We start from the raw sequence: 22,456 nt of genomic DNA, 5'->3' as shown, positions 1-22,456 counted from the left end.
ACAAATTGTAGTTCGGCAAGTAGTGAAGACCACTTATAATCATACACAGCCTGCAGTAGTATATGGACAATATAATCAGACATTGAAGACGCTTATGAAATGAGGAGTTTAGCTTCTATTCTTTAACAAAAAGCACATATGGATTTTAATATAAATATTTATTGTTTCTAATAGAAATTTTTTTATTAATCTTTCATAAACTTATGAATGATTCATTAAAAATCTCAATTATTCATTTCAGATATTATATGTATGGTAATTACTAAGCACTAACTTCACCATTTATCGACAATATTGTGTATTTACTTACCTTCTTTAGATATACATGTAAAGTTATGTTTATAAACAGTAAATAATATGTGTTAAAAACCAATTAATATTTGATGTAATTTTAATAGCGTTATTTATTCAAATAGAATGATTCTATTTTAAATACCGAAAAGGTTGATCGTTTAATTTTACACAGAGAATTGTTTTCTGTAATAAAAGTTTATTTAATAAGCGTACAAAGCTTTCTCTTGGTAGTGACCTTTTATTGTAAATATTCTATATATAAAATAAAACAATAATAATAATTTACAGTAACGGTAAGTTTACTTATCTGCTTTTATTTGCTAGGTTTATTTTTATTATCTAGTTTTCCTAGAATTAATTCAAAATTAATTATTAGGAAAGAAGGAAAAAATAAAAACAGCTTTTTAGGGTTTCCAAAATTTCCTTATGAAAAAAGGAGGAATGTCTGTCAATGCTAATGGATGATATAAATGAATGTATATATATATATATATATATAACACTTTTATACAACTCTGTAAAACTATCGCTAATGAATGACATATGTATTAGGTTGACCTGAAGTTTCTTTTCTTTTATAAAGAGATAATACACAATAATACAACATGCATGATATTTTTTGTTTTATATTATTTTATTGAGAACAAAATTCTATTCTATTCATAGAACAAAATTCTATTGGAACAAAATGAATCATACATAATTCAAAAAAATAATATAAAACAAAGAATGATGTGCATTTATTATTTCCTTATAAAACGAAAGAAACTTTTGGGTCAACCTAATATAATATGTAATACGATAATACGTCTCTTCGGCATTTATAGATCAACTAGACTAAAAACTCGTATAGCACTATGATACAGTACTTAAATAGGCACGTTCAGTATAAGTACTAGTTCTATTCCAGTCTCCTATTAATAAATGATACTTATTCATTATTAAAAACTATATTTCGTTCAACACAATCTATATTTATTTATGAATATATATAATATATATATTTTTTCGTTTTTTACCAAAGAAAACTACAAAATTTTTATTTAAGGCCAATTATTTTGTTCAGGAACTAGAGTGCCAGATTATTAAATAAAACAGCTTCAGCATAAAACCGATAACTGTTAATACATATATAGTGCGCTGTTGGAAAGAAGTCTTGCGGCACTGCAAGACTTCTTAGGGTCAAGAGAGGATACATACTGTTTTTTATCGCTCACTGTCATACACTGCTATATTGTTTTATTTATTCATGTGACACTTTCCACCAATACGCACTCTTTATGATTGTGTTGAATCTGTCCTTCCGCAGGACTTCTTTCTAACAGTGCACAGTATGTAAGTATATATGTAATTATATAAATCTCTCATACACAGGGTGTTTTGTCTAACGCGACATCAACAACTCTTCGGCCACTTGCTATCACGTAACAAAAGAAATTATGAACCAAAATTTATCAGTATCCAGTATACTACAAATAACCATAATCAATTTTAAAAATAGTTCATTTACATAGCGAAATTAAGATCATTACATTATAGGGGACCTTAGAATAAATTAAAAAAATATATTATATTATGTTTTATTAAGAAATTTTATAATAAATTGAAAAGAATTAATTGCAATTTCAATTTTAATTTTACGAAAACAAATTCTGGTTCAAAATTTTCCTCTTTTACATAGCTGCAAATAGTTTAAAACTTGAGCATCGTATTAGTTATTACCACTCTGTATAAACAAAAGTTACCCCATTCTCAAAGGCATTATTTTATGGTATAATAATCGTTTGGCATGTTGACTTATACAATTCAATTCTCGTGCTCATCAGGATGATCTGTCTTAATATGATGCGTGAATGTATATTGCGTGGTGAATCGTTTCTTACAATAAGGGCACTGATATGGCATTAGAGGATGTGCAGATCTTAAATGTGCAACAGCTAGTTCCCGTAAAACAAATGGAGATTGACATACTCCGCACCGATACCTAGTATTATAAATATTACAAATATTAATAATTTATAAATCTTTTTAAATTTTAATATAAATGTAAATCTTACCCGCCAGTTGTCCTGATTAGAGTTCGTTTAACAGGAGGTGGTGTACTTTCCTCGTTTATTTCTACTTTTGGTTCAATAGGAGGAACCGAATATTCCAATGATGTTTCAGGAGTTAATTTTGGCATAGTTTTTTCTTCTTCTGATTCCTCCTTTAAATCTTGTTTTCGCACCTATATGAATAATAGAAAGATGCATTTTCAAATATGGCGAAAACCTGAAAATTAGTAAAAAGAAATTTGTATCAGTTACTTACCGTTGTATGTGAACTTTCCATATGCACTCTCATATGAGAGTTTTTCGATTGAAAGCTACTGAAAGACGCATTGCATTTGGAACATTTATATCTTTTACTGTTACTCAACGACGCAGACTTTTGCAAAGACTTTGAGGATACTCCTTTTTTACTGAGTACAATTTCTGCCGTGCATTGATGTGTTAGCAGAGATACTTCTTTAAAAAATATTTTATTACATTTGGGACAGTGATATGTTTTGTCAACAATGTGCGTTTTCTGATGTACTTTATATGCATTTTTATCTACGAATGATTTGTTACATACTGTGCATATATATACTGATGCAGATTCATTTCGTTTATGAGAAACCTATTATTGAAATTAAGAAAAAAACATTAAAACATGCACAAAACAGAGAAAAATATATTTCAAGAATAATAATTACATACCTCGTGTCTAAATAATTGCCACTTTTCCTTGAAAGATTTTTTACATATATGACACATGAAATTTTTGCAAGTGAAATTATCCGAATGTGTCTGTAAATGCGTTAACATTGTAGTGTGATCACTAAACCACTGTAAACAGATACCACATCTTGCCACATTTTTAAATGCATTAGTATTTAATGGAACGTTTCTTTTTAAAGATGGTTCTTCATGATTAGGAATATCTTCTCTTTCTATCATCTGCAGTTTATAATATTGTAATTTTATTTTTATATTTTCATAATGACCTTTTCGAACAATATACATATAAATATATATAATAAAACCTCTGAATAAGTTCTAGTTCTTGATGCACGAGTTCTAGCTTCTCTCGCCTCTTTAGCTTCCCTTTCGGCATTTAATGCTTCTTCTTGTTCGACACTAGCCATCACAGGTGACATTGTAGGTTGCTGACTGTGTTCACTCATTCTATGTGCTGCTAGACGTATGAAAAGTCCAAATGATCGTCCGCATATATCACATTTATGTCTTTTTGGTTCATGAGTACGCATGTGATTTGATAACGCACTTTGTTGAGTACAAACCTGTAAAGAGAATGAGTATTTAAAAAATGTAATTGTTAATGTATAATTAATATTTTGTATAAAGCATACATAAGACTATTTACTTTTCCGCAAGTAGGACACGTAAGTGACTTAGTAGCGTCTGTAAAATGTTCCCTCTTCACTTCTTTTGAAGGTTCTTCACTTTTGAGGACTTTCACCGATTGTTGATTCGTTATGTGCAACATTTTCGTTGGTGTGTAATTACTGACCTCATGTAATTGAATATGACTTTGATAAGTTTCTATACTTGGGAAAAATCTATGAAATGAAGAAGTTAGGTGTAACAAAAGTCAGAGGAATTAAAAAAATCAGAATTGCGATGAATGGAAAATGTACACAACCTATTGCATAAAGAGCACCATGTATTAGACCCAATTTCATTTATTTGAGTTAAGTGATCGCGTAATCTATGTTTCTTCAGCATCTCCCAACTAACAAATTGTCTATCACATTGGTCGCAATCTAGGACACTTCTATCAAAGTCTAATGTTACTTTTAAATGATTAGTAGCTTCATGTTTAGCCAAATCTTCTACCAACTCAAAACAAGCAGAGCATTTCCTGCAATTATACTTTCTTGGGCAGTGTAACTGCATATGTTTCATTAAACTTTCCTTTGTTCTGCAATGAATAATTACTAATTACAAAACTATGCACAAAATACATTGTAATTAGTAAAAACTTACTTATAATAACTATTACAAGGAGCACACCACCATTTAGAGGATAGCTTTGTTTCTGAATTTAAGTCCTTCCTATCATTTATTGTTAAACTACCCATTAGTACTTGTTCTAAAATACTCGTCCTCTTTTCTTCTTCTTTTACCTGTATTCCTTGTCTTGAGTCATTGCTTTCCTCTTTTAATAAACTTGTATTTTGTTCCACTATTATATCTAACTTATTATATAGTTCATTTTCTATGTTGTTTTTATGTGATGGTTCATATATATTAACACCTATTCCCAATATTGGTTCTGTAGTCATTTCTTTGATCTCTACTTCACATGGCAATTCAGGTAATGATTCAATGCAACTATTGTGATGGTCTGGACTAATATCTATTGGCATTGATGGACTTTCAACTGGCAGTGAAACTGGCAAAGGTACTAATGGTGGTGGTGCTCTAGCCTTTTCTCTCCATAGTTGAGCCTAAGAATCACGATATTGTTTATTCAAAAAAATATACAAATAATTACACAATATGAATTAATCTGAAAAGAAAATGAAATATACCTGACAGGGATCAGGAGAATTTTTCATTGCTTCTAAATAAATCTGAACAGATTCAATGTTCTTATATGCTAACAGCTTCAAGTGCATGCTTTTGTAAACGCTCAGACAGTATTCTCTAAACTCATAAACGTCGTCCAACCTGGCGGCACAGAACTGACATATTTGCTTTGGCAGTGGATCGGTTTTGTACACTAGAACTGGCAGGCAAGCACGTAACTTTTGTGCCACTTTACGCTGTACACCTTCGTTACCAAAAATTGACAGCATTTCATTTTTCTCCTCTGAGCATAATCTACAAGCATTCTCCCACTTGTTAGGCACAGCCATTGTAAACAATTTGGTAGTGAACCGTTGCACTCTACGACGATCTCTTAATCTTAATCTCCACGATGATATGATTAACGTTAACGTGACGATAATCACACCACGATACGTATGTGTTTATTTTCCGTAGTTATATTCACGTTGTTATATGCGATCGCAAAATACGATCAGCTTCACGAATTAGGTTAGCCAACAGCCCATACCGAACGCAGGAGTCCAGCCACGAAATTGTGATCAAACAATGCATGCATCTTTTTCTCAGTCACGTTGTACATGCCACCCAGATGCTTCAGCGGGTGATACTCGTTCTGGGAACTCGAAATTTTTCTTTTATCATTCTACTTTCACCTTGTGCCGTTTTGACCGTTCGGAAACTTAGCCTTTCAAGTGTAAAGATTCAGGAGAACCGGTTCTCGTGCGTAACCGCTTATGTGCATGGATATTGCTTAATACCGTCGTCTATCATATGCACGTTCCAACTAAGTATCTCCGGTTCTCTGGCATTTTTCTTATCCCTGTACGACAACACCTTATGTAGTTTTATGTAGTCACTAGTCACTATGTTTTGATAACTGCTGCTCCAAAAGCCATCTTTCAGAATTTCAAGCATTATCACTTCATGATACGATTCGGTGTTGCATTGGTGATTATTTTTATTTTATTTATATTCATTGTAATTGATTCCAAAAAGCAGTATCGTTGGAACTTAAACGGTTGTGATAGAATTGTAAATAAAAATAGTAAATCGTAGATTTGATGAATATATTCGATTTTAATGGCGTGGCGAAGATCATTGATCGTCGAGTAAGAATCATAGACAGGTAACAAAAAACGCGGTCAATTTAAATTTACGGTTGTTCATTCCTTTTCTGGAAACCTATTTTTAATTCTACAATGGCACATTTGGAACTTTTCATGATCACGAAATGATTTTTTATATGAATAAATAAATGAATAAATAATCTTTATTTTATATGGTCGCCTCTACGTTCTAAAGTATCTTTAAGTTTAGTGTTACTGATATAACTTATTGTTAGATAAATGTGGTAAAAGAATATGAGTTGAATTTTGAATACTTCGTTGGGAAAAATGTTGGCTTTGTATTTAGTAATGTTATATATAGATAATCGATTATTCTCAACAATTATTCAAGAATCAAAGAAAAACAGCATAAATTTTAAATATTTAAAAATCTGGAAAATGACATGCAACTAAATGAGATACAATCATACATAAAATTCGTTTATAAATGTCTTGCAGGCTACTTATTTTCATTACTATATCGAAAAATAATTGCAATTCTATATTTGACTAAGATAACGGTATTTCCCGAGAATTTTGGGTGGGAAATTGTGGTTAAATGAGTATGTGAATTATGCAATATTTTGTTGAACATTAATTTATTGTATAAATTTACATATTTCAACATAAATATATATGAATATCACTTATATTTGGCTTTGCCAATATGTTTTACAATATAACAAATTTTATAATTGAATTTCTTGAATTTTTTTGATCTGTTTACAAAAATATGAAACAAAAAGAATTTGGAAAGCAAGGAACATAATAAGTATAGACTTTCTTATGAAAGTATTGCACGATTTAAAAAATTATGTAACTAAAATTATATCTTAAAATATTTACAAAATGTAATATTGCTTAACAAGTTGTTCCATTGAACAATTGAAAATATTTTTGTAGAAGATAATGTACACGCTATCAAATATTAATTTGATTGTACAATTGCTTAAATAAAAAATTCTGTTCAAAGAAATGCATTACATCTCTATAAAATATACAATTTTTCAATATACTATTCTAAAACATTTATATTAATAATAGCATGTGAATATTACGAAAATTAAAGTATGGACATTTCTCCTTATATAATTAGAATGAAATGTTTTTAATTGAAAAATTATTTTTTCATTCTTACATTATATAAATAATAAATGCATGTCATTTAAATTATGGAATATTCACATTATGTATGCATATTAAATAATTAAATAATACATAGATACCTTTTAAAAGGGAATAACAAATGTTATTTCATCACACAACGAGCATTGATTATAAAATTCTCATTTGTATAGATAGACTTGGTTTCTTGTTGCTTATTTCTTTAATCAGTAGATCAATAATAGTGTACAATATTTCGTATATGTTTATTTAGTTAATTTGTTTCGCATCTAAATAGAAGTAAAATAGCATAAGAAGGCGTTGACAATGCGGTAGCAATTACATAGTAGATATATATATATATATATATATATCTATATATGTATAGAAATACATGATAAAATAAAAATGGCAACTCTAATAAATGTCTCTAATAAATGAATTGTGTGTTTCACAAACTGTTTAAAGACTTACATCTTCTTGAAATTTTTATGTGTTTACATATAGAAAAATAATTTTACAGCAAGTCTTCTCGTCTGTTTAATTACATATGAATTAATGAATCACGTGTGTGAAAATTATAACTCCATTAGTAAAATAAACATTAATAAATTTTTATTACAAACCTAAATAATGTACACTTAATAATCAATACAGCAATATTAAGTCTTAAGAAAGATATGGCAATAATATTCACACACATGATACATGTACAAATGCATTCTGTGTTTTCATTCTCTCATTCATATTTATTAAATTTTTAAATATAATAATTAACGTTTTCAAATATAGTAGTAGTTAATATTTCCTGATGTTTGCAGTTTAAAAATCACCGCAGTTTACTTATAGACGTTTATTTTTAGTTTTCAAAATAATAAGAAAAGGAAGATTTATTGACATGAATATGTACAATCAACTAAAAGCTTCATCGGATATATTATGTATATTGTACTTTTCATAAACTGATGTGTAAATTTAAAGAAAATAAGAAACTTTTGCTTTTATATATATATATATATTATCACTATATCGATCATCCTCTAAAATTTCATTAATGTTAGGATAGTGGGGTATACATGATAAACAAAGAATAAACAACTCTTTCTCGAAACCGTTGAAAAAATAACGTTTCAATAAAATATTATGTTACACTGTACATATTTTTCTACAGATATTAATATTCAGCTAGGCACTAGCCTGGCGTATCTTTTGATAACTATTCACAACCGAATGAGGAGACAAGTTAGAAGCTTAATTAATAAAAATCAAATATTCATTCGAATATCACTATATAATACATGTTCTACGTTACTTAATTCTTGATGTACAGCTCGTAACGATAAGATTGTATAGAATTGATTTTATAGAATTAGATCACTCCTTTTAAGAGAATCATGGTCTCCCAATTTATTGTATTTAAAAAAATAACAAAGAATAAAGATGTTCAGATATTTTTCCATCTTTCTTCTTTAAAAAGTTGTATCATTACATTATTTAATGCGTATATTCCTACTACCTTGCAGCTGGCATTTTTTCAAGAAAATCTTGTTCAATCACTGCTTCCAGTTGTGTAACATTCAACGGTGCCTGTGTATCACTAGATCTGCGACTCAATGTCGTAAAAAAATAATGCAGATCTTGCAATGAACGAATGTTATTCGATGTTAGAAGTAGTTCACCGGGTACAGCTTTCACAGTGTTTGCTTCCTGTTTATACTGGAAAAAGCAGATATTTCACATAAAATCATGAATGATTTTCGAACAATGCAAGAAATACCTGTTCAGTAATCTGTTCTGTTATTTATAACTGTAAAATAAGAAGTATAATATAATGCCAGCATATATATTATACATATTTTTATAAATCTTATAATATCTTATAATAATCTTATCTTTTATTTCTTTTTGCTTCATAGAAATGGAAACAAAAATCTCTAAATTAAACTTGGATTAAAAGTACAAATAAATATTACCTATGAAATTGTCAAAAAGTAATTTACTAGTATGTAGTTTATAATATCAAACATAATGTAAGCACTGAACTATTGAAATAGAGAGTGATTGGCATAGTTACAAAAATAAAATACATATATCTATATATAATTTGCATGATACTAAAATAAGTATTTCATCAGAATTGATGAAAGCAGACCAAAGTAGTGAGTGCATTCTATTTAATCAAACCATACTTTTAAAATATTAAGATATAGAAATTATAAAAAAAGTCAGAGAATATTAATAATAACTAAATAAAAGCAGATTCATAAGTACTTAGATAAGACAAATTTTGTTTAGTATAAATAAAATTAGGAAATTATAAATATATAATATTAAATATATAATATTTTCTTTAGTAACAATTAAAATAGATTTTATAATTAAGAGAAATATGTGAGTGAAGTTACATACAGTATTCATTAAGTACATTTGTAATAAAAGACTGTACTCAGTTTACTGTCAATCAGTTTGAAAGTGACCATGGCAGTGACTGGACTAAGAACAGTTACTTGTTTCATTTTTTATTTTATAGTAGTGATAAATGCCCGTAAGTGTTATGCACAATCACGTAAGTGTTTTTTAAATATTTAAAACAAATAAATATATGTCCAAAAAATTTTATTTAATTGATTAATGTGATGAACTTCGTTGATTTATAAATTGTTGTTATAATAACACAAAATCTTTAAAAAAGTTCTATTTAAATGTATCTTTTACTTATATTTTGGTAGTTTATATATACTACTATAATTTAAGACTGATTTTTTAATTTATTACTCTATCTAAAATATAAAGAATCATTCTTTTGATGAGTTAAAAATTTTTTAATACAATATTTATTTTGAATTGCATAAATAAACAGGAAAAAATAACAATATGCTTAATGGTCCATTATATTTTTTCCGCTTTCAATAGACTTCGTTAAAGTTAATTGACTGCAATTAATAGAAATTAAATGATATAAATCACACAGTAAGCTTACTTGAATAATATTTTACTATGAAAACCGAATTAAACTTTTTATCGTATTTATCTATAATGTATTATAATTACACTGTATTTTGTAGAATATACGGATGATTCCGATTACAAAGATTTAGAATTTTACGAAAATATGCCAGCCAATTACATTGGAAACTTTGACAAAGATCATCTGGATATGGTTCAGGATGACTTTTACATTTTGAGCAATTTCGAAGACGCAAATATACAAAACAACGTTTATCCCCACAAAAGTGATCTTCAGATTCCGTTTGAAAATAGTGACGATTCTCTCAAGAAAAGATCATCAGTCGCACAATTGGAGTGGTATAAACCAGAGAAAGTGTATCGATACACGAAACATCGGATTCCTGGATACGACTATGAAGAACTCGATTATATGATCACTAAAAATTTTCAACAATGTGATGAAAGATCCGTTTGGACCCATTGCCTTTGTCAATTTACTTGTACAGAACCGGATATGGTAGATTGTTACACGCCATGTAAAAGTGGATGCGAATGTAAGGAAGAATACGTATTTGACGAAAGAACACAACAATGTCTATTACCAGAACAGTGTCTTCCAAAGGAAGACAATTTTTATATCACATAATTTGTGTTAAAATACAGAAAAAGTGCAATGCTTTGCTGTACCTTCAGTACACATTATATGACACAATGGAATACTGAATATATACTAATTTGAATAAAGTGATGGAAAGGTTTGTAAAATCGAACATAAATTGTTTTTTAAACATACCTTACTGTCCATCAGTTTTGCTATTCTCGTAATATGTGGTACAAAATCAGAAGATAAATTATTGTTTTCCATGGATCCTACCGCTGAATCCCCTACAAATGCCCATCTATACCTGTACAAAATTTCCAATTTTATGTAATTTCCTTTATAAGAATTATTCTTATAAATAGTGTTTGTACTTTTAACTTACATTTGAAATTGAGGAAGCCTGTGTGCAGGTAAAAGCAGCGCTAAATCTAATAATTTAGCAGCTGCAAGTTGCAATTGCAACCAATGAGGATGGCCATGTGCTTGAAGTCCATTACTAGCATTCACAGCCCAAGATGAATCCAAAGCTGAGAGTAGTTTTATATGTGAACTGTACAAAAATTGAAAATATAATATCTTTAGAAAAGATTAATTTAATTACTAAAATTTCAATTAATTTTCTTTATTGGTTCTAGCATATTGCAATCAGAAGCAGAAAAACAAAACAAACACATTTCCCATTGATTATCAACTATCTCCCAATACTACGAAATGTTTCTTGAAGAACTGTAATATTATCTCTTAACGATTTTATGAAAATATTACACTTCTTCCAATAGGGACAAAATATCTAAAATATAGATATGTTTAGAAATTACATTTCGTTTCGTATACGTTAATATGCAAGAAGCATTCAAAATTACCTGCCATGACGACTGATGTCCCAACACCAATCAATTTACGGAGGCATCATAAATTCCACCAAATCACGGATACCGAAACAGAGTCAAAAACAATATGACATTAGAGGTATTATTAATGTTAGTAAGGAATAGAACCAAACAGTTTAAGTAGGACATAGTATTATATTACGCTTAGCGCAAGATTATCAGACTACATAAAATTCTCAGGATTTAAATAATTTAAAAAGAAATTGAATACAATTTTAATATCAAATAAATAACAATTGATAATATATATATTTATATATATCTTAAATGTATTAATAAAATGAATTCCAAATAAAATATTATTATATGTACATATTTTTCCTCCTTTTGATAATTCTTGAACAAAATCCATTGAAATATCATGCACTGAAAGCACCAAAGTCCCAAAAGCAAAATAACTCCCATAATTAAAAACATAAAATGTTATTTTACCTGAATTCTTCACTATCTGTGTTCAGTTCTTGTTCAATGTATAGGAAAACTTGAACAAGTTCGCTAACTATTACCGGCCATAAGGAAGTTGCGTGTTGTGGAGACATTCTAAGAAGTAGCACCCGGAAACAAAGAAACACTTGTGCTTGAATAGATGGAATTACTTGTGGTAATCGCAAACTGTCCGCAAGTCGTTCTAGTAATAAATAACAATAATAAATAATAATAATAAAGTCAATATTATATGAAATTTATTAATGTTTCAGAGGTAACTCACCTTGAATTTCAGGCATGTATTTGTGATATTGATCCATTTCGCTGCATAGTATCACATATGCTAACCTTTTTAAAAGCTGGGCTTTCTGCTCATATTCTTGTTCTTTCGAAGAGAATATACTGATACTGCTACTTTGAGCCATTGAAACGCGATCTACAACGAAGTAAGTTTATTTAAAATAAACGCATTAATAATCTATTTATTTGTCATTCTGTTCAGAAAGATAACTACTCATTAAATCTCGGAACGTTGTATTGTCATGCGTCATTAAATTATCTATGATAGTCCTCCAATATGGTAAACATGCTGGTGTCATTTGGAAGAAAGCAGAATCTAACAGAAGATCCAGCACATCTTTGCGCCATGCTTTCCTTGTATATTGGTAACCTGATAAGGAGCTCAGTAATTGAGAACAAGCCGTAAACGAGGCAATATTCTTTGTCCTAAAAGTTTAGTAATTAGTAGAACACAATATATCCTAAAACGATATTAATCAAAAGTTAGATAGGATAGAATCTTACGAATGATTTTTAAGATATGGCGTAATATTATACATGAGATTGGTTAACAGCGTCACTACACGTTCTTTTTCTTGGGAACCATAACTAACATCCAACAAAGGTGCTACTATTTCTGCTAATACTGCTTGAGCTTGGATACTATATGCTGCATTAGGTGGTGTGCCGGGTGTTACTGCAAAAAACATTTTTGTTAGTTTCTCTGTCAAGTCAGGATTAGAATGCTGAGGCATATTGCTCTAATATGGAAAAAGTAACAAACAATAAGGATTACGGTTACTAATATAAAATGGAAAATAAAGTTTTTCTAAAAGAAAAGCATATTACGCACCAGCACCACTTTTGCCTTCTTTACCTTCCGATGATCCTTCAGCAACTTCGAATGCGTCTTCCCTTACTGCTAAATTTCTTCTTAACCAGGTGGTTTGTTCTAAACATGCTCCAGCTATTTGCGAACATGACTCAACCAACTAAAATATTGTTAAATCAAACATGTAGAGATAAAAATTTTTTACTTAAAAAAAAAATCCGAAGAAAGTACCTTTGCAGACACATCTTGCAGATCTCTAATATCCTTCTTTTCTTGCATAGGGGGACATTTCTGTACATATTCATTTAAGATCGCCAATAATAGAAATTGAGCAGGCGCCGTTAAAGATAGGCCGTCTTTGAGTAGACCAAGTAAAGATGCCCAAGATTCAATTAGGGATTGAGACGTATTACTTTGCATATAAACGTAGAGCAGTTCCAATACAGAAACTTCTAACGAAAAATCTTGCTTCACACCGTGAATCGGTGGTTGATTCTTTACAACTTGATGAACAGTCTGAACCAAAGTATCGATAGGCATCACACGGATTGCGCTTACTAAATGAACCATAACTTGTTGATTTGAACAAGCTTCTGGAAGCACCTAATTAAGTAAATAAAGAGATATATGTATATTATACATGTTATATGATATGAAAAGTTATATTATATAAGCCTGGTAATATAATTACCTTCTTAGAATTACCAGAAGGCTGCCGCCTCTCGTGCCAGGCAACAGCAATGGCGGCCAAAAAGTTTACACCATGATGGAAAGATATGGGAGACAAGAGTTCTAGAAGTTGATGCTTCACTATTCTTGGACTACCTACTACGCAACTGGCTTGATCACTATATTTTGGTTTAAAAAAGACTCATTAGTATAATATATACTTTTAGACACATCAAATAAAAAAAAAAAAGAAACAAAAAAAAGAAGTTAAGGATAAGACAAACTTGTCCTTGGTTGCTAACACTGCTTGCCAAAGAGTAGAGAGAGATGCAATTATTCTTGGCAGGTGACTTAAAGCAGTTCTTCGAGCATGCTGCTGTAATTCACTAACTCCATTTTTATCCTTTGATGTAGTAAGCTCCTATAAAACAGAAATATATATATATTATTTATTATATTATATATATTTATATTTATATATAATATATATATATAGAAATATATATAAAAAATATATATATACACATATACATATATATTTTTTATTATAATATTTTTGAAAACGTATATTCTTTATAATCTTACTGGAGAAAGTGGGCTCGGCATAAACACGTGAATAAGATTATTGAATATTTGGCTTGGATTTGCTCCAGGTATTCCCGTCTGAATAGTGCCACTCAAAGGCTGATTAAATGAGAAGCCTATTTGTTGCGACGTATCCAATAAACAATAATGAAGTAAAAATGTTAAAGCTTCTAGATGTGTCACTGTATAATCCGCAGGAAGACAACACTCCAATGTACTTATGTCTTGTAACTTTGTCGCCGTTGTTGTTTCTTCGTTGATATAATATGACGCTAAGTTTTCGATGTTGCAACATAATTGGTGGATAACTGACGTAACTATAGATGTTAACGAAGATCCCATGAAGGGAAGACTGGAAGTAACGAGAGTTGTCCAGTGTTGGTGTAAATGTCTCATGTGATCCTATAAAAGCAATTAGATTTTATAGAAAAAATAAATGAAGAAAACCATTGAAATAATATTTTGCAAGTGTGAGAATATTGAAAGTTCATATTTACCAATTGTAAAGCACTTAATATGCTAGCAAGGAACATTGGTTGTTGTGGAATTGGTGTACCAACTAAATACTTTAAGCTACTTCCCATAATGTTAGGAACAGTCTTTGTTGGAGTACTCGGTGTTGGTGTAGTTGGTGGGCATATTTCTTCACCTTTCTGATTACCACATTGATGTTCTAGCATGATTAAAGCTAATAATAACCTTCAATTACAAAAAATATTTATTAATATAACGCGAAACGTACGATTCTTTGTATTTTTAAATATGTACCTTAATAGTTGTATTTGAAAAGCCTCTGTATGATCGCTTGCTCTGTATTTGCATTTACTTGTATCATTGTCTATAACTGGATCATTGAATGAAATGATTTCTTCTGTAAATGTAAATACCTCTTCATTTTCCTTATGAGCATTTTTCATATTCATCACGCTAGATACAAGACAATGTAATGCAACTTTTTGTACTTTACATTTAGTAAGTAAATCGATTATATAACAACTAAAACCTTTCCCTGAATCACGAACGATAGGAATTAATTCAGAGAATATAAGTGTCAATAGTTCTGCACTTGCAAGTTGTACCTAATGACAAATAAATTTTAATTAATACTTACAAAAATTTAAACCAAATTTTATAAATACTATTACCTGCCGATTTCCTGAAATTTCTTCGTGCGTAAGTCTCATCTGTCCTAAATTAGGATAATAACTCCTAGCAAAATAAAGGCACACACTAATTAAAACTTCTAAATACATGCTACTTCTATAAGCTGCTATGAATTCTGTATTTGCTATGTCTCCATGAAAATTCCTCCCAAATACACTTTTCCTGTGTCTAGCTAGTAAATTTAACAATGTTGTGTTTTTTGTCGCATTAGTTACACCAGTTGTTGCAGCACAACATAGAAACATTCTAGTGTTCGTTAACAGCTCGTTGCGAAGTGTACGTAATGCGTAAAGCGTTCTAGTTGAATCGTAGACCCCACAGTAAAGCAGCATATGTGAATGAAGATTGTGTACTCCGATTCCAAAATTGCGACCCGTTTTTGAGTTTTGATATGATGTCTCATCAGTCTGTAAATATATTGTTGAGCTGATACAAACGTGATATATAACTTAACTCTTTAATATAAAATGAATATGGATCACTTACACTTTTAGATGGTTCAACAACGTCGCAAATATGCATTACTTTATCAAGCACTTCATTTAAGATTTCTTCAACTATACTATTCCCACTAGAGTTACTAAAATATTCTTCTGCAGTTGTACTAATATCCAAGTCTGCTTCTTCGTCATCCATCGTCCAACTAGGTACTTCGACGCTTGCTTCAAAACTTCCAACATCGTGAACATCATAATTCGTCGCAAATTCGTTTGTGCTATGATATTTGCCCTTAATGATAGTCCCTGCTACTTCCCTAGAACTACCTGGCATTATTATGGACTCTTTCTTCTGTTTTGTTTGCTTATTGGTGATTTCAGGGCTGCTAGAATCGAAACTATTAGTAATGGAATCCAAAGATGAGCCAACCTCTCCATTCAGTTTCTTAAACCCATTTTTTTCTTTTGCTTTTAAGCTAGAATTTGCTGATTCATAGAAACTTTCGTCTAAGCTAGCGGTCGAACCTTTGTCGAAGTCTATTTTTTTAAATCTTGTCGCATTCTTTAAGAACTCTGTTGTTAAGTTTACCTTCTTCACGCTAGGCAACAAATCGTCCTCTGTCAGAGAGTCATTAGAATTCTCATTGCAGTTGAGCGACAAAGGATTCACAAAAACAGAGATCTTTCTATTACCAGATATGCTAGGAGGTACTTCTAGTTCTTTCATATATTGATTTTTTTCGGTTACGTACTGATTACAATTATCACCGGCGGCCAATGTCGTTACGGCGAATATTCTTTTCACTTTCACAGGATTTATGGCCTTTTTCTTCTTTTTACCTTTACGCCATTTCTTATCTTCATCTACGCTATCACTAACATGGTATATCACATTTCCATCTACTGAACTGATTGCGTAAATTTTTGCTGCACCTTCTGTGTCATCTTGTATCTCAGACTTTTCTTCTATGGGATCGTTTTTCGTCAAAACAGTATTGCTATGCTGTATACTGACATGTAGCACGCTCATGCGACAGGTAGATGGATCTAAGAGTATTATCAATAACGGGTCTACTATCCGTGAAACGTCACCTCGCATTAAGGAATGCAGAAGCCATGATTGAGCATGAAGCTTTAAAGGAGAGTTGTCTGCGAGCTGTAGATTATCCAGTATTTTTAACAATGATCTGTAGAACAATTTATATTAATAATACATGAGATAGAAGATTATTAAGAATGTATTAAAAATAATATAACGTACCGATCGAAAGATCTCATACAACCTCGCAATCTAGGGTTCGTTTCAATTTCACGTCCGAGATGCCATAATGTGGCGAACCTATTGAACGCTTCTATTCTTTTCTCTATATTTTCTGACGTGAGAGCTAGTCCAATTACATCCTCTACAGCATCACAGGAATTGTGTAAAGCATGATGCAGTTCATGCAATAATTCAACACATCGCATTCTGTATTTATGTGCAGGTAATTCGCCAAGATGATGCCATAAGGATTGCGCTAGTACCTTAAAAAATATACTTATTTTAGATCAACAGTTCTTATCCTAAGTTTAAATAGATATAAAAATTATTTAAAGAAGTATATGAATACCTGAAATACGTTAGTATATTGCATCAAGTAAGTTATATGCCATTGTTTCAATAATGGCACCATAATTACAGCTGTAACTCCCTCCCCACTTTTTGGGTAGGTCTCAATGTCGTTATGTGCTTTTAACAAAGCTACTAAATCTAACAAAGTAGCAATACTGGTTAATTGTAAAGCAGGTTGTTTTCCCAACCAACAAGTACAAACTACTAAAACTTTCAACCAATCTGGAAGAATAATATTTCCCTTCGGTTCTTCCTCTACAAGTAGTCCATCACCAGGAAGAAAATACTTAGGAAATGTAGATAGTTCAACAAACAAGCTGGAGGCCATTTTCATAGCGTCATCCCATTCTGCTTGTGAAATAGAATCAATATACAGATGAAGAATGTCTAACTGTTTAGTATCTTCCATTACAGAAATATCTTGACTGAAGAAACCAGAATCCTCCATATTTAATCTAGAATTTAATAAAAGTTCTAGATATCGCATTCTCTCGTCGAAACTCTCCCTTGGACACGGTATCATCAAATTATCGAACATATTTTGAACCGTTCTTTCTTTAGTCAATACTCTATTACTAACTAATTTCACGTAAAAAGTCTCATACTGTCTTAAACATTTTTCTAACATCGAATGTTGCGCTTGAAACGCAGGAGATGGTCCTCTACCTAAGGATCCTGTGGAGCCCATAGGACTACTTTTACTTGACTGTTTCAAAGTAGTCAACTGATCCTTAGATGGAGAATTAATGGTACTTGTTTCTATGTATTCGGTCTTTATATCGTCCATACTTTTATTTCTTGGCAAACCCTTGGATTCTGCATCCACAACTACCGAAATATTGGTACTTGGTTCTGGTAAAGAGTCGCTTAATTTTGAAGTACTTTTACTAGATTTCTTTTTTGACTTTTTCTCGGATCGCTTGGTGGCACCTCCCGAATTTGCTCTTCTTCTAGGGCTTGGACTTTTCTCAGAAAACGAACCGCTAGTTGTGTCCGGTTTATTCAATTTACTATCGGATTGACTCTTTTCCAAAGGAATTGCGGTTAAGGAGTTATCATTGACTGTTGTGGTAGTACTTGTAGTTGTATCCAATTTCGTTTCCAATTCGTTCTTCTCTGTGTGATTTGAAACCACTGTCGGCTGTACTTTTGTCAGAATTTTTTCGCACAATCGAAGACTTCTCGAGATCTCCATAGGAGATAAAAGATCGATGTGGTACAAAAGTTTACTAATGATCTCATAGAATAAGCCAGGCAGATGCTCCGAAGGAGTGTCTATAAATGCATCCAACGACACAGTATCGAGCAGGAATTCAGTCAATATACACACTTCCAAGAAATTCGGCATTCCACAACCTACAGACCTCACGGCAATGTCTTCTGTTTCTTGTTTACTTTTTGCTCTACCTTGACAAGCCTTTTCAAACAGATGGCCACAATGTATCCATACGTAAGATGGTTCTAATGTTGAAAATAACAAGTTTGCTGATTTTACAACTTCGTTTGTTTTTGGTACTCTGTTTGATTGACCGCAGGCGTTATAAAATGTCCTATGAATAAAAAAATAGAAGTTTTTATATTATTGAAGAGATTATTTTGCTATATATTAGTTTTGAATATGTTTTACCTAAAAACTTCAAATAAGATATCGTCCAAAATTACTGGACCAATATCTGCCTTTTCTAATAAAGAAACCAATATTCTATATGGCTTTAAATCTTGTGGACTTTCTTTACAAACAGCTTTTAACAATGATTTTATTGCTTCAATTAGCATTTCCTTCGAGTACATATCAAAATAAGTAGGTGTATTTTCCGTGTTTTCTAAAACTTTAGTTTCCATTCTTCTCTTCAAAATAGATGTGCTTACTTCAGTACCCAAAAGCCATGCAAACAGTCGTCTGTGATATATACACATAAATTAATTTTATAAAATGTCCTATTAAATATGTTTTATGTATATTCTTTCATCTTTTTACTTTACCTATTTAAACTCATGTCTCTCCTCAATATAGTGACAAGAGCAGCTGTGACTAGTGATACCATGTGCTCATGTGTTAATTGACTATTATGTACAGGAAAACCAACTAACAACAAATCCAAAGCACTCCTTTGTACTAACACAGAACTGTCTTGTACCCCAGCGCAAAGAGCAGTAACCTAATTCATTAATATTAATTAATATTCATGTATCAATCAGTCAATAAAATACAAACAATATTTGATATCTTGTAATAACTTTTTATTTTTACCATAATATTAGTATCTGTGCCCATGATGTACTTTTGTTCTTCCATTGGCAGTTTTTTGTTGAAGTGAGCTAATACAAAAGATATAGCAGGTAATCGGATTCCAGAATTTGAAGCTAAACAATCCCACAAACATGCATAAAAATGTTCTGGACCTACTCCCTCACACACTTTCTCAAGCAAGGAATTGGTTCTAAAGTAACAAATTTAAAAAATTTTAAGGGAATATTTTAGTTCTTGTCTTATGATTCACATTGTTTTTATTTTATTATTACCTATCAAAGTGATCAGACCCATCTTCTAAACCAAGTAAAACACCACTTAAAAATCCACTTAACCCAGGCCTTAATCTCTCTCCAAGAGGTACAAAATGAGTTTCATATACTGTCAACAAAGATGGTCTTACATTCATAGCAGCATGACCCAACAAAGGAAATAGACCTATAAAGAAGTTCAAATTAATGAACACAAATTAATAAATAATTTTAAATTATGCAATTGGAAGATTAATTGTTTAATGTTAATCTTACCAGCACTATATATAAATAGTTCATGGCTCAGTCTATTAGTGCCCATACACTTGAAAATAATGTCATAGGTTTCTAGAGCTTTTAAATGAACACCGGATGGCAAAGCAGGATGCATACATTGTGCTAATCTTTTAGATATCTTAATTCTTCTAGGAATAACTGGAAACTTCATATGACTTAATAACACTTTATTTAGTTTTCCAAGTGCAGAAATTAAATCTGCCCATTCGCTCGTATATTCAAAGCTCTTTAGAGCTTTGTCAACAGCTGACACATAGCTGTATAAAATATAACATTCTTTAATTTGCATAGAAGATTAAAATTCAATGCTATATTTAATTACGTATGAACAAATATTCTTTTAGTAAATATTAAAATAATTAGAAACAATGTCATTATATTTGCTTTTTTGTATAGTTTTATATTAATAGACTGGAATATACATAAACAATCAGGTGAAACACTTTACTTACACTCTATATTTAGAATCTTTCATGAGTTCAAACTCCTCCAAGGCTATAGAACCCATTGTTACAATGTTTTATTGTAATTTACAATAAAAATAGACGACTATGTATCACATATACTTGATCCTTCTTACATTATTCCAGTACTGATTGGTATCACAAGTGATTCATAAGAGGCAATTGCCATTAAAAAATGCTCTTATCATGCAGCACATTGTGTTTAGATAAGAGCGTATTCCTCTGCCTAAAAAAGAAATCAGGTAACCTCTAGGCAAATATGTTGATCACAACCTACAATATCAATCCCGCGCGTTTCTTAGAATAACTAAGTTCTCTCAGACACAGTTGCGTTTTTACTCCGATAAAAATAAACCGCAACGTGTGGTTATCGACTGGTTCAACGATTTGTCGTGGCTTTGTGGTTTTGTTAAAAACAGATTGTTTTATCTGTATTACCAAGAGTAACTGTATTAATCGTTCCGTGTAACATATGATCGACAAGTGTTATATTATTTTCGACAAAAATTATATAAAATAATATTTCTTTCTTAACGTCCCGAGGAATATGTATACTACGTGATTGTAGAGGAAAATTGTACGTAGAAGAAAAAATTTGAACAGGAACTGCATAACATTGTTTCTTTCATGTTCATGTTTCGTTTGCTTACGATTGCCCGTATCGACGATCCGTATCCGTCCAACATATGTATATGGTTAAAATTGAAAAATAATTTTCAGTATTGATTTAAAAATAAATGAAGGATTGAAAAGATATATTGTAAACACACTTGTTATTGTCACTTAATATATACTTCTGAAATTACTCGTGAGCCATAATTTCATACCATCTATGTACGTATTTAGTTCTCGTTTGAAAATATTTTAAAGGAACGATTAACAATCGTCCCGTTAATTTGAGGTTAGTTCGATACTGTTTACGTAAACGAGTACAAAACGAGATTCAAAAAGTTAGTAACGTCCATCGTATCGTTTGTAGATAGGTCTGATGAACAGCTCACCTTCTGATGTTGACATTTTGAATTTGCATATGTCGTTAAGGGTGAAGGTGAAAAGTATCGAATAATCGCGCACGTTTTGTTGATCACGAATGCGATCATCAAGAGATGATATTAAAAGAGAAATCAAGGAAGATGAAGGAAATTTAGTTGGAAAATCCTGAAAATGGATCACCGCAGTTTTTGTAATAGACTTCCGTCAAACGAGCTTTTCCATCATTTCGTGTACACATACGATACAGACTGCGTGAAGTTGGTTGTACTGAACTATACATATAACGAAGCACAAAGAATTCAAGCGTACGTCACCGCGTGCATCGATGCCACTTAATGCATTTTTTCGTTTGTGTACGTCGCTGACCACGTACACAAACAAGATTGTGACGTATAACCCGTGCCATGCGTACACAGTAACAATATGTACCTTGCTAATTGACCGGAATTCTGTCTTGTTAATTGTCCGTTGCTATCCCCACATTTTTTCGAAGTAATATCTATAAAGTGGAATTCCAGTTTTTCAGACTTTAAAAAACTTGATATCTGAAATCAAATATCATTGTTTTACTATATCTTTATACATGCAGGCAGAATTTTTAGTATAGGCTTTTTCTTATTAATTAATATTCTTTTGTTTGTATACGTCGCTGGC

The 22,456-nt window shown here is 31.0% G+C and overlaps 4 protein-coding genes across 10 annotated transcripts in view; 2 read left to right on the top strand and 2 right to left on the bottom strand.

Moving 5' to 3' along the window:
- LOC132916426 (caspase-1-like) overlaps positions 1-22,456 on the top strand; it is a 223,250-nt gene that overhangs the window by 61,639 nt on the left and 139,155 nt on the right. The window lies entirely within an intron of this gene.
- Positions 471-5,987, bottom strand: LOC132916281 (zinc finger protein 91-like). The gene is made up of 9 exons (XM_060976157.1): positions 4,874-5,987; positions 4,326-4,789; positions 3,982-4,260; positions 3,703-3,898; positions 3,362-3,619; positions 3,036-3,275; positions 2,605-2,955; positions 2,352-2,521; positions 471-2,278 (listed from the first exon to the last, which is right to left on the bottom strand). The coding sequence occupies exons 1-9, from the start codon at positions 5,198-5,200 to the stop codon at positions 2,101-2,103; spliced, it is 2,463 nt and encodes an 820-aa protein (XP_060832140.1). The 5' UTR covers positions 5,201-5,987; the 3' UTR covers positions 471-2,100.
- Positions 6,581-22,140, bottom strand: LOC132916230 (protein dopey-1 homolog). 6 transcript variants are annotated; one of them, XM_060976047.1, is made up of 26 exons: positions 21,811-22,140; positions 20,798-21,035; positions 20,325-20,602; positions 20,070-20,235; positions 19,798-19,987; positions 19,530-19,705; positions 19,174-19,446; positions 17,545-19,096; positions 17,196-17,458; positions 15,984-17,121; positions 15,479-15,904; positions 15,102-15,412; positions 14,831-15,032; positions 14,334-14,735; positions 14,033-14,169; positions 13,771-13,927; positions 13,311-13,682; positions 13,101-13,239; positions 12,773-12,944; positions 12,483-12,694; positions 12,252-12,404; positions 11,975-12,170; positions 11,516-11,527; positions 11,035-11,202; positions 10,845-10,956; positions 6,581-8,818 (listed from the first exon to the last, which is right to left on the bottom strand). In XM_060976047.1, exons 2-26 carry the CDS (start codon positions 20,851-20,853, stop codon positions 8,615-8,617), a joined length of 7,467 nt encoding a protein of 2,488 aa, XP_060832030.1. In that variant the 5' UTR covers positions 20,854-21,035; positions 21,811-22,140; the 3' UTR covers positions 6,581-8,614. The 6 variants fall into 6 exon arrangements, with proteins under 6 accessions (XP_060832030.1, XP_060832069.1, XP_060832067.1 ...); XM_060976086.1 differs by having other exon boundaries at positions 13,125-13,239; XM_060976084.1 differs by having other exon boundaries at positions 14,051-14,169.
- Positions 9,105-10,816, top strand: LOC132916495 (uncharacterized). 2 transcript variants are annotated; one of them, XM_060976569.1, is made up of 2 exons: positions 9,105-9,647; positions 10,168-10,816. In XM_060976569.1, the coding sequence occupies exons 1-2, from the start codon at positions 9,581-9,583 to the stop codon at positions 10,695-10,697; spliced, it is 597 nt and encodes a 198-aa protein (XP_060832552.1). In that variant the 5' UTR covers positions 9,105-9,580; the 3' UTR covers positions 10,698-10,816. The 2 variants fall into 2 exon arrangements, with proteins under 2 accessions (XP_060832552.1, XP_060832544.1); XM_060976561.1 differs by having other exon boundaries at positions 9,106-9,668.

This window comes from Bombus pascuorum, chromosome 1, assembly GCF_905332965.1.
Source record: "Bombus pascuorum chromosome 1, iyBomPasc1.1, whole genome shotgun sequence".
In the NCBI taxonomy this organism is placed as follows: Eukaryota; Metazoa; Arthropoda; class Insecta; order Hymenoptera; family Apidae; genus Bombus; species Bombus pascuorum.
This window is presented reverse-complemented; position numbering and strand designations above follow the sequence as displayed.

What these genes read in the sequence shown, in the direction of transcription:
- LOC132916281 (XM_060976157.1), bottom strand. Translation starts at nt 5,200, where the DNA reads ATGGCTGTGCCTAACAAGTGGGAGAATGCTTGTAGATTATGCTCAGAG. An exon ending in ATTCTCCTGATCCCTGTCAG is followed by an intron (nt 4,790 to 4,873) that starts GTATATTTCATT and finishes CGTGATTCTTAG; the next exon opens with GCTCAACTATGGAGAGAAAA. An exon ending in GGCAATTATTTAGACACGAG is followed by an intron (nt 2,956 to 3,035) that starts GTATGTAATTAT and finishes TTTCAATAATAG; the next exon opens with GTTTCTCATAAACGAAATGA.
- LOC132916495 (XM_060976561.1), top strand. Translation starts at nt 9,581, where the DNA reads ATGGCAGTGACTGGACTAAGAACAGTTACTTGTTTCATTTTTTATTTT. An exon ending in TAAGTGTTATGCACAATCAC is followed by an intron (nt 9,669 to 10,167) that starts GTAAGTGTTTTT and finishes TGTATTTTGTAG; the next exon opens with AATATACGGATGATTCCGAT.
- LOC132916230 (XM_060976047.1), bottom strand. Translation starts at nt 20,853, where the DNA reads ATGGGTTCTATAGCCTTGGAGGAGTTTGAACTCATGAAAGATTCTAAA. An exon ending in AAAGATTCTAAATATAGAGT is followed by an intron (nt 20,603 to 20,797) that starts GTAAGTAAAGTG and finishes TATTTTATACAG; the next exon opens with CTATGTGTCAGCTGTTGACA. An exon ending in ATCTTATTTGAAGTTTTTAG is followed by an intron (nt 19,097 to 19,173) that starts GTAAAACATATT and finishes TTTTATTCATAG; the next exon opens with GACATTTTATAACGCCTGCG.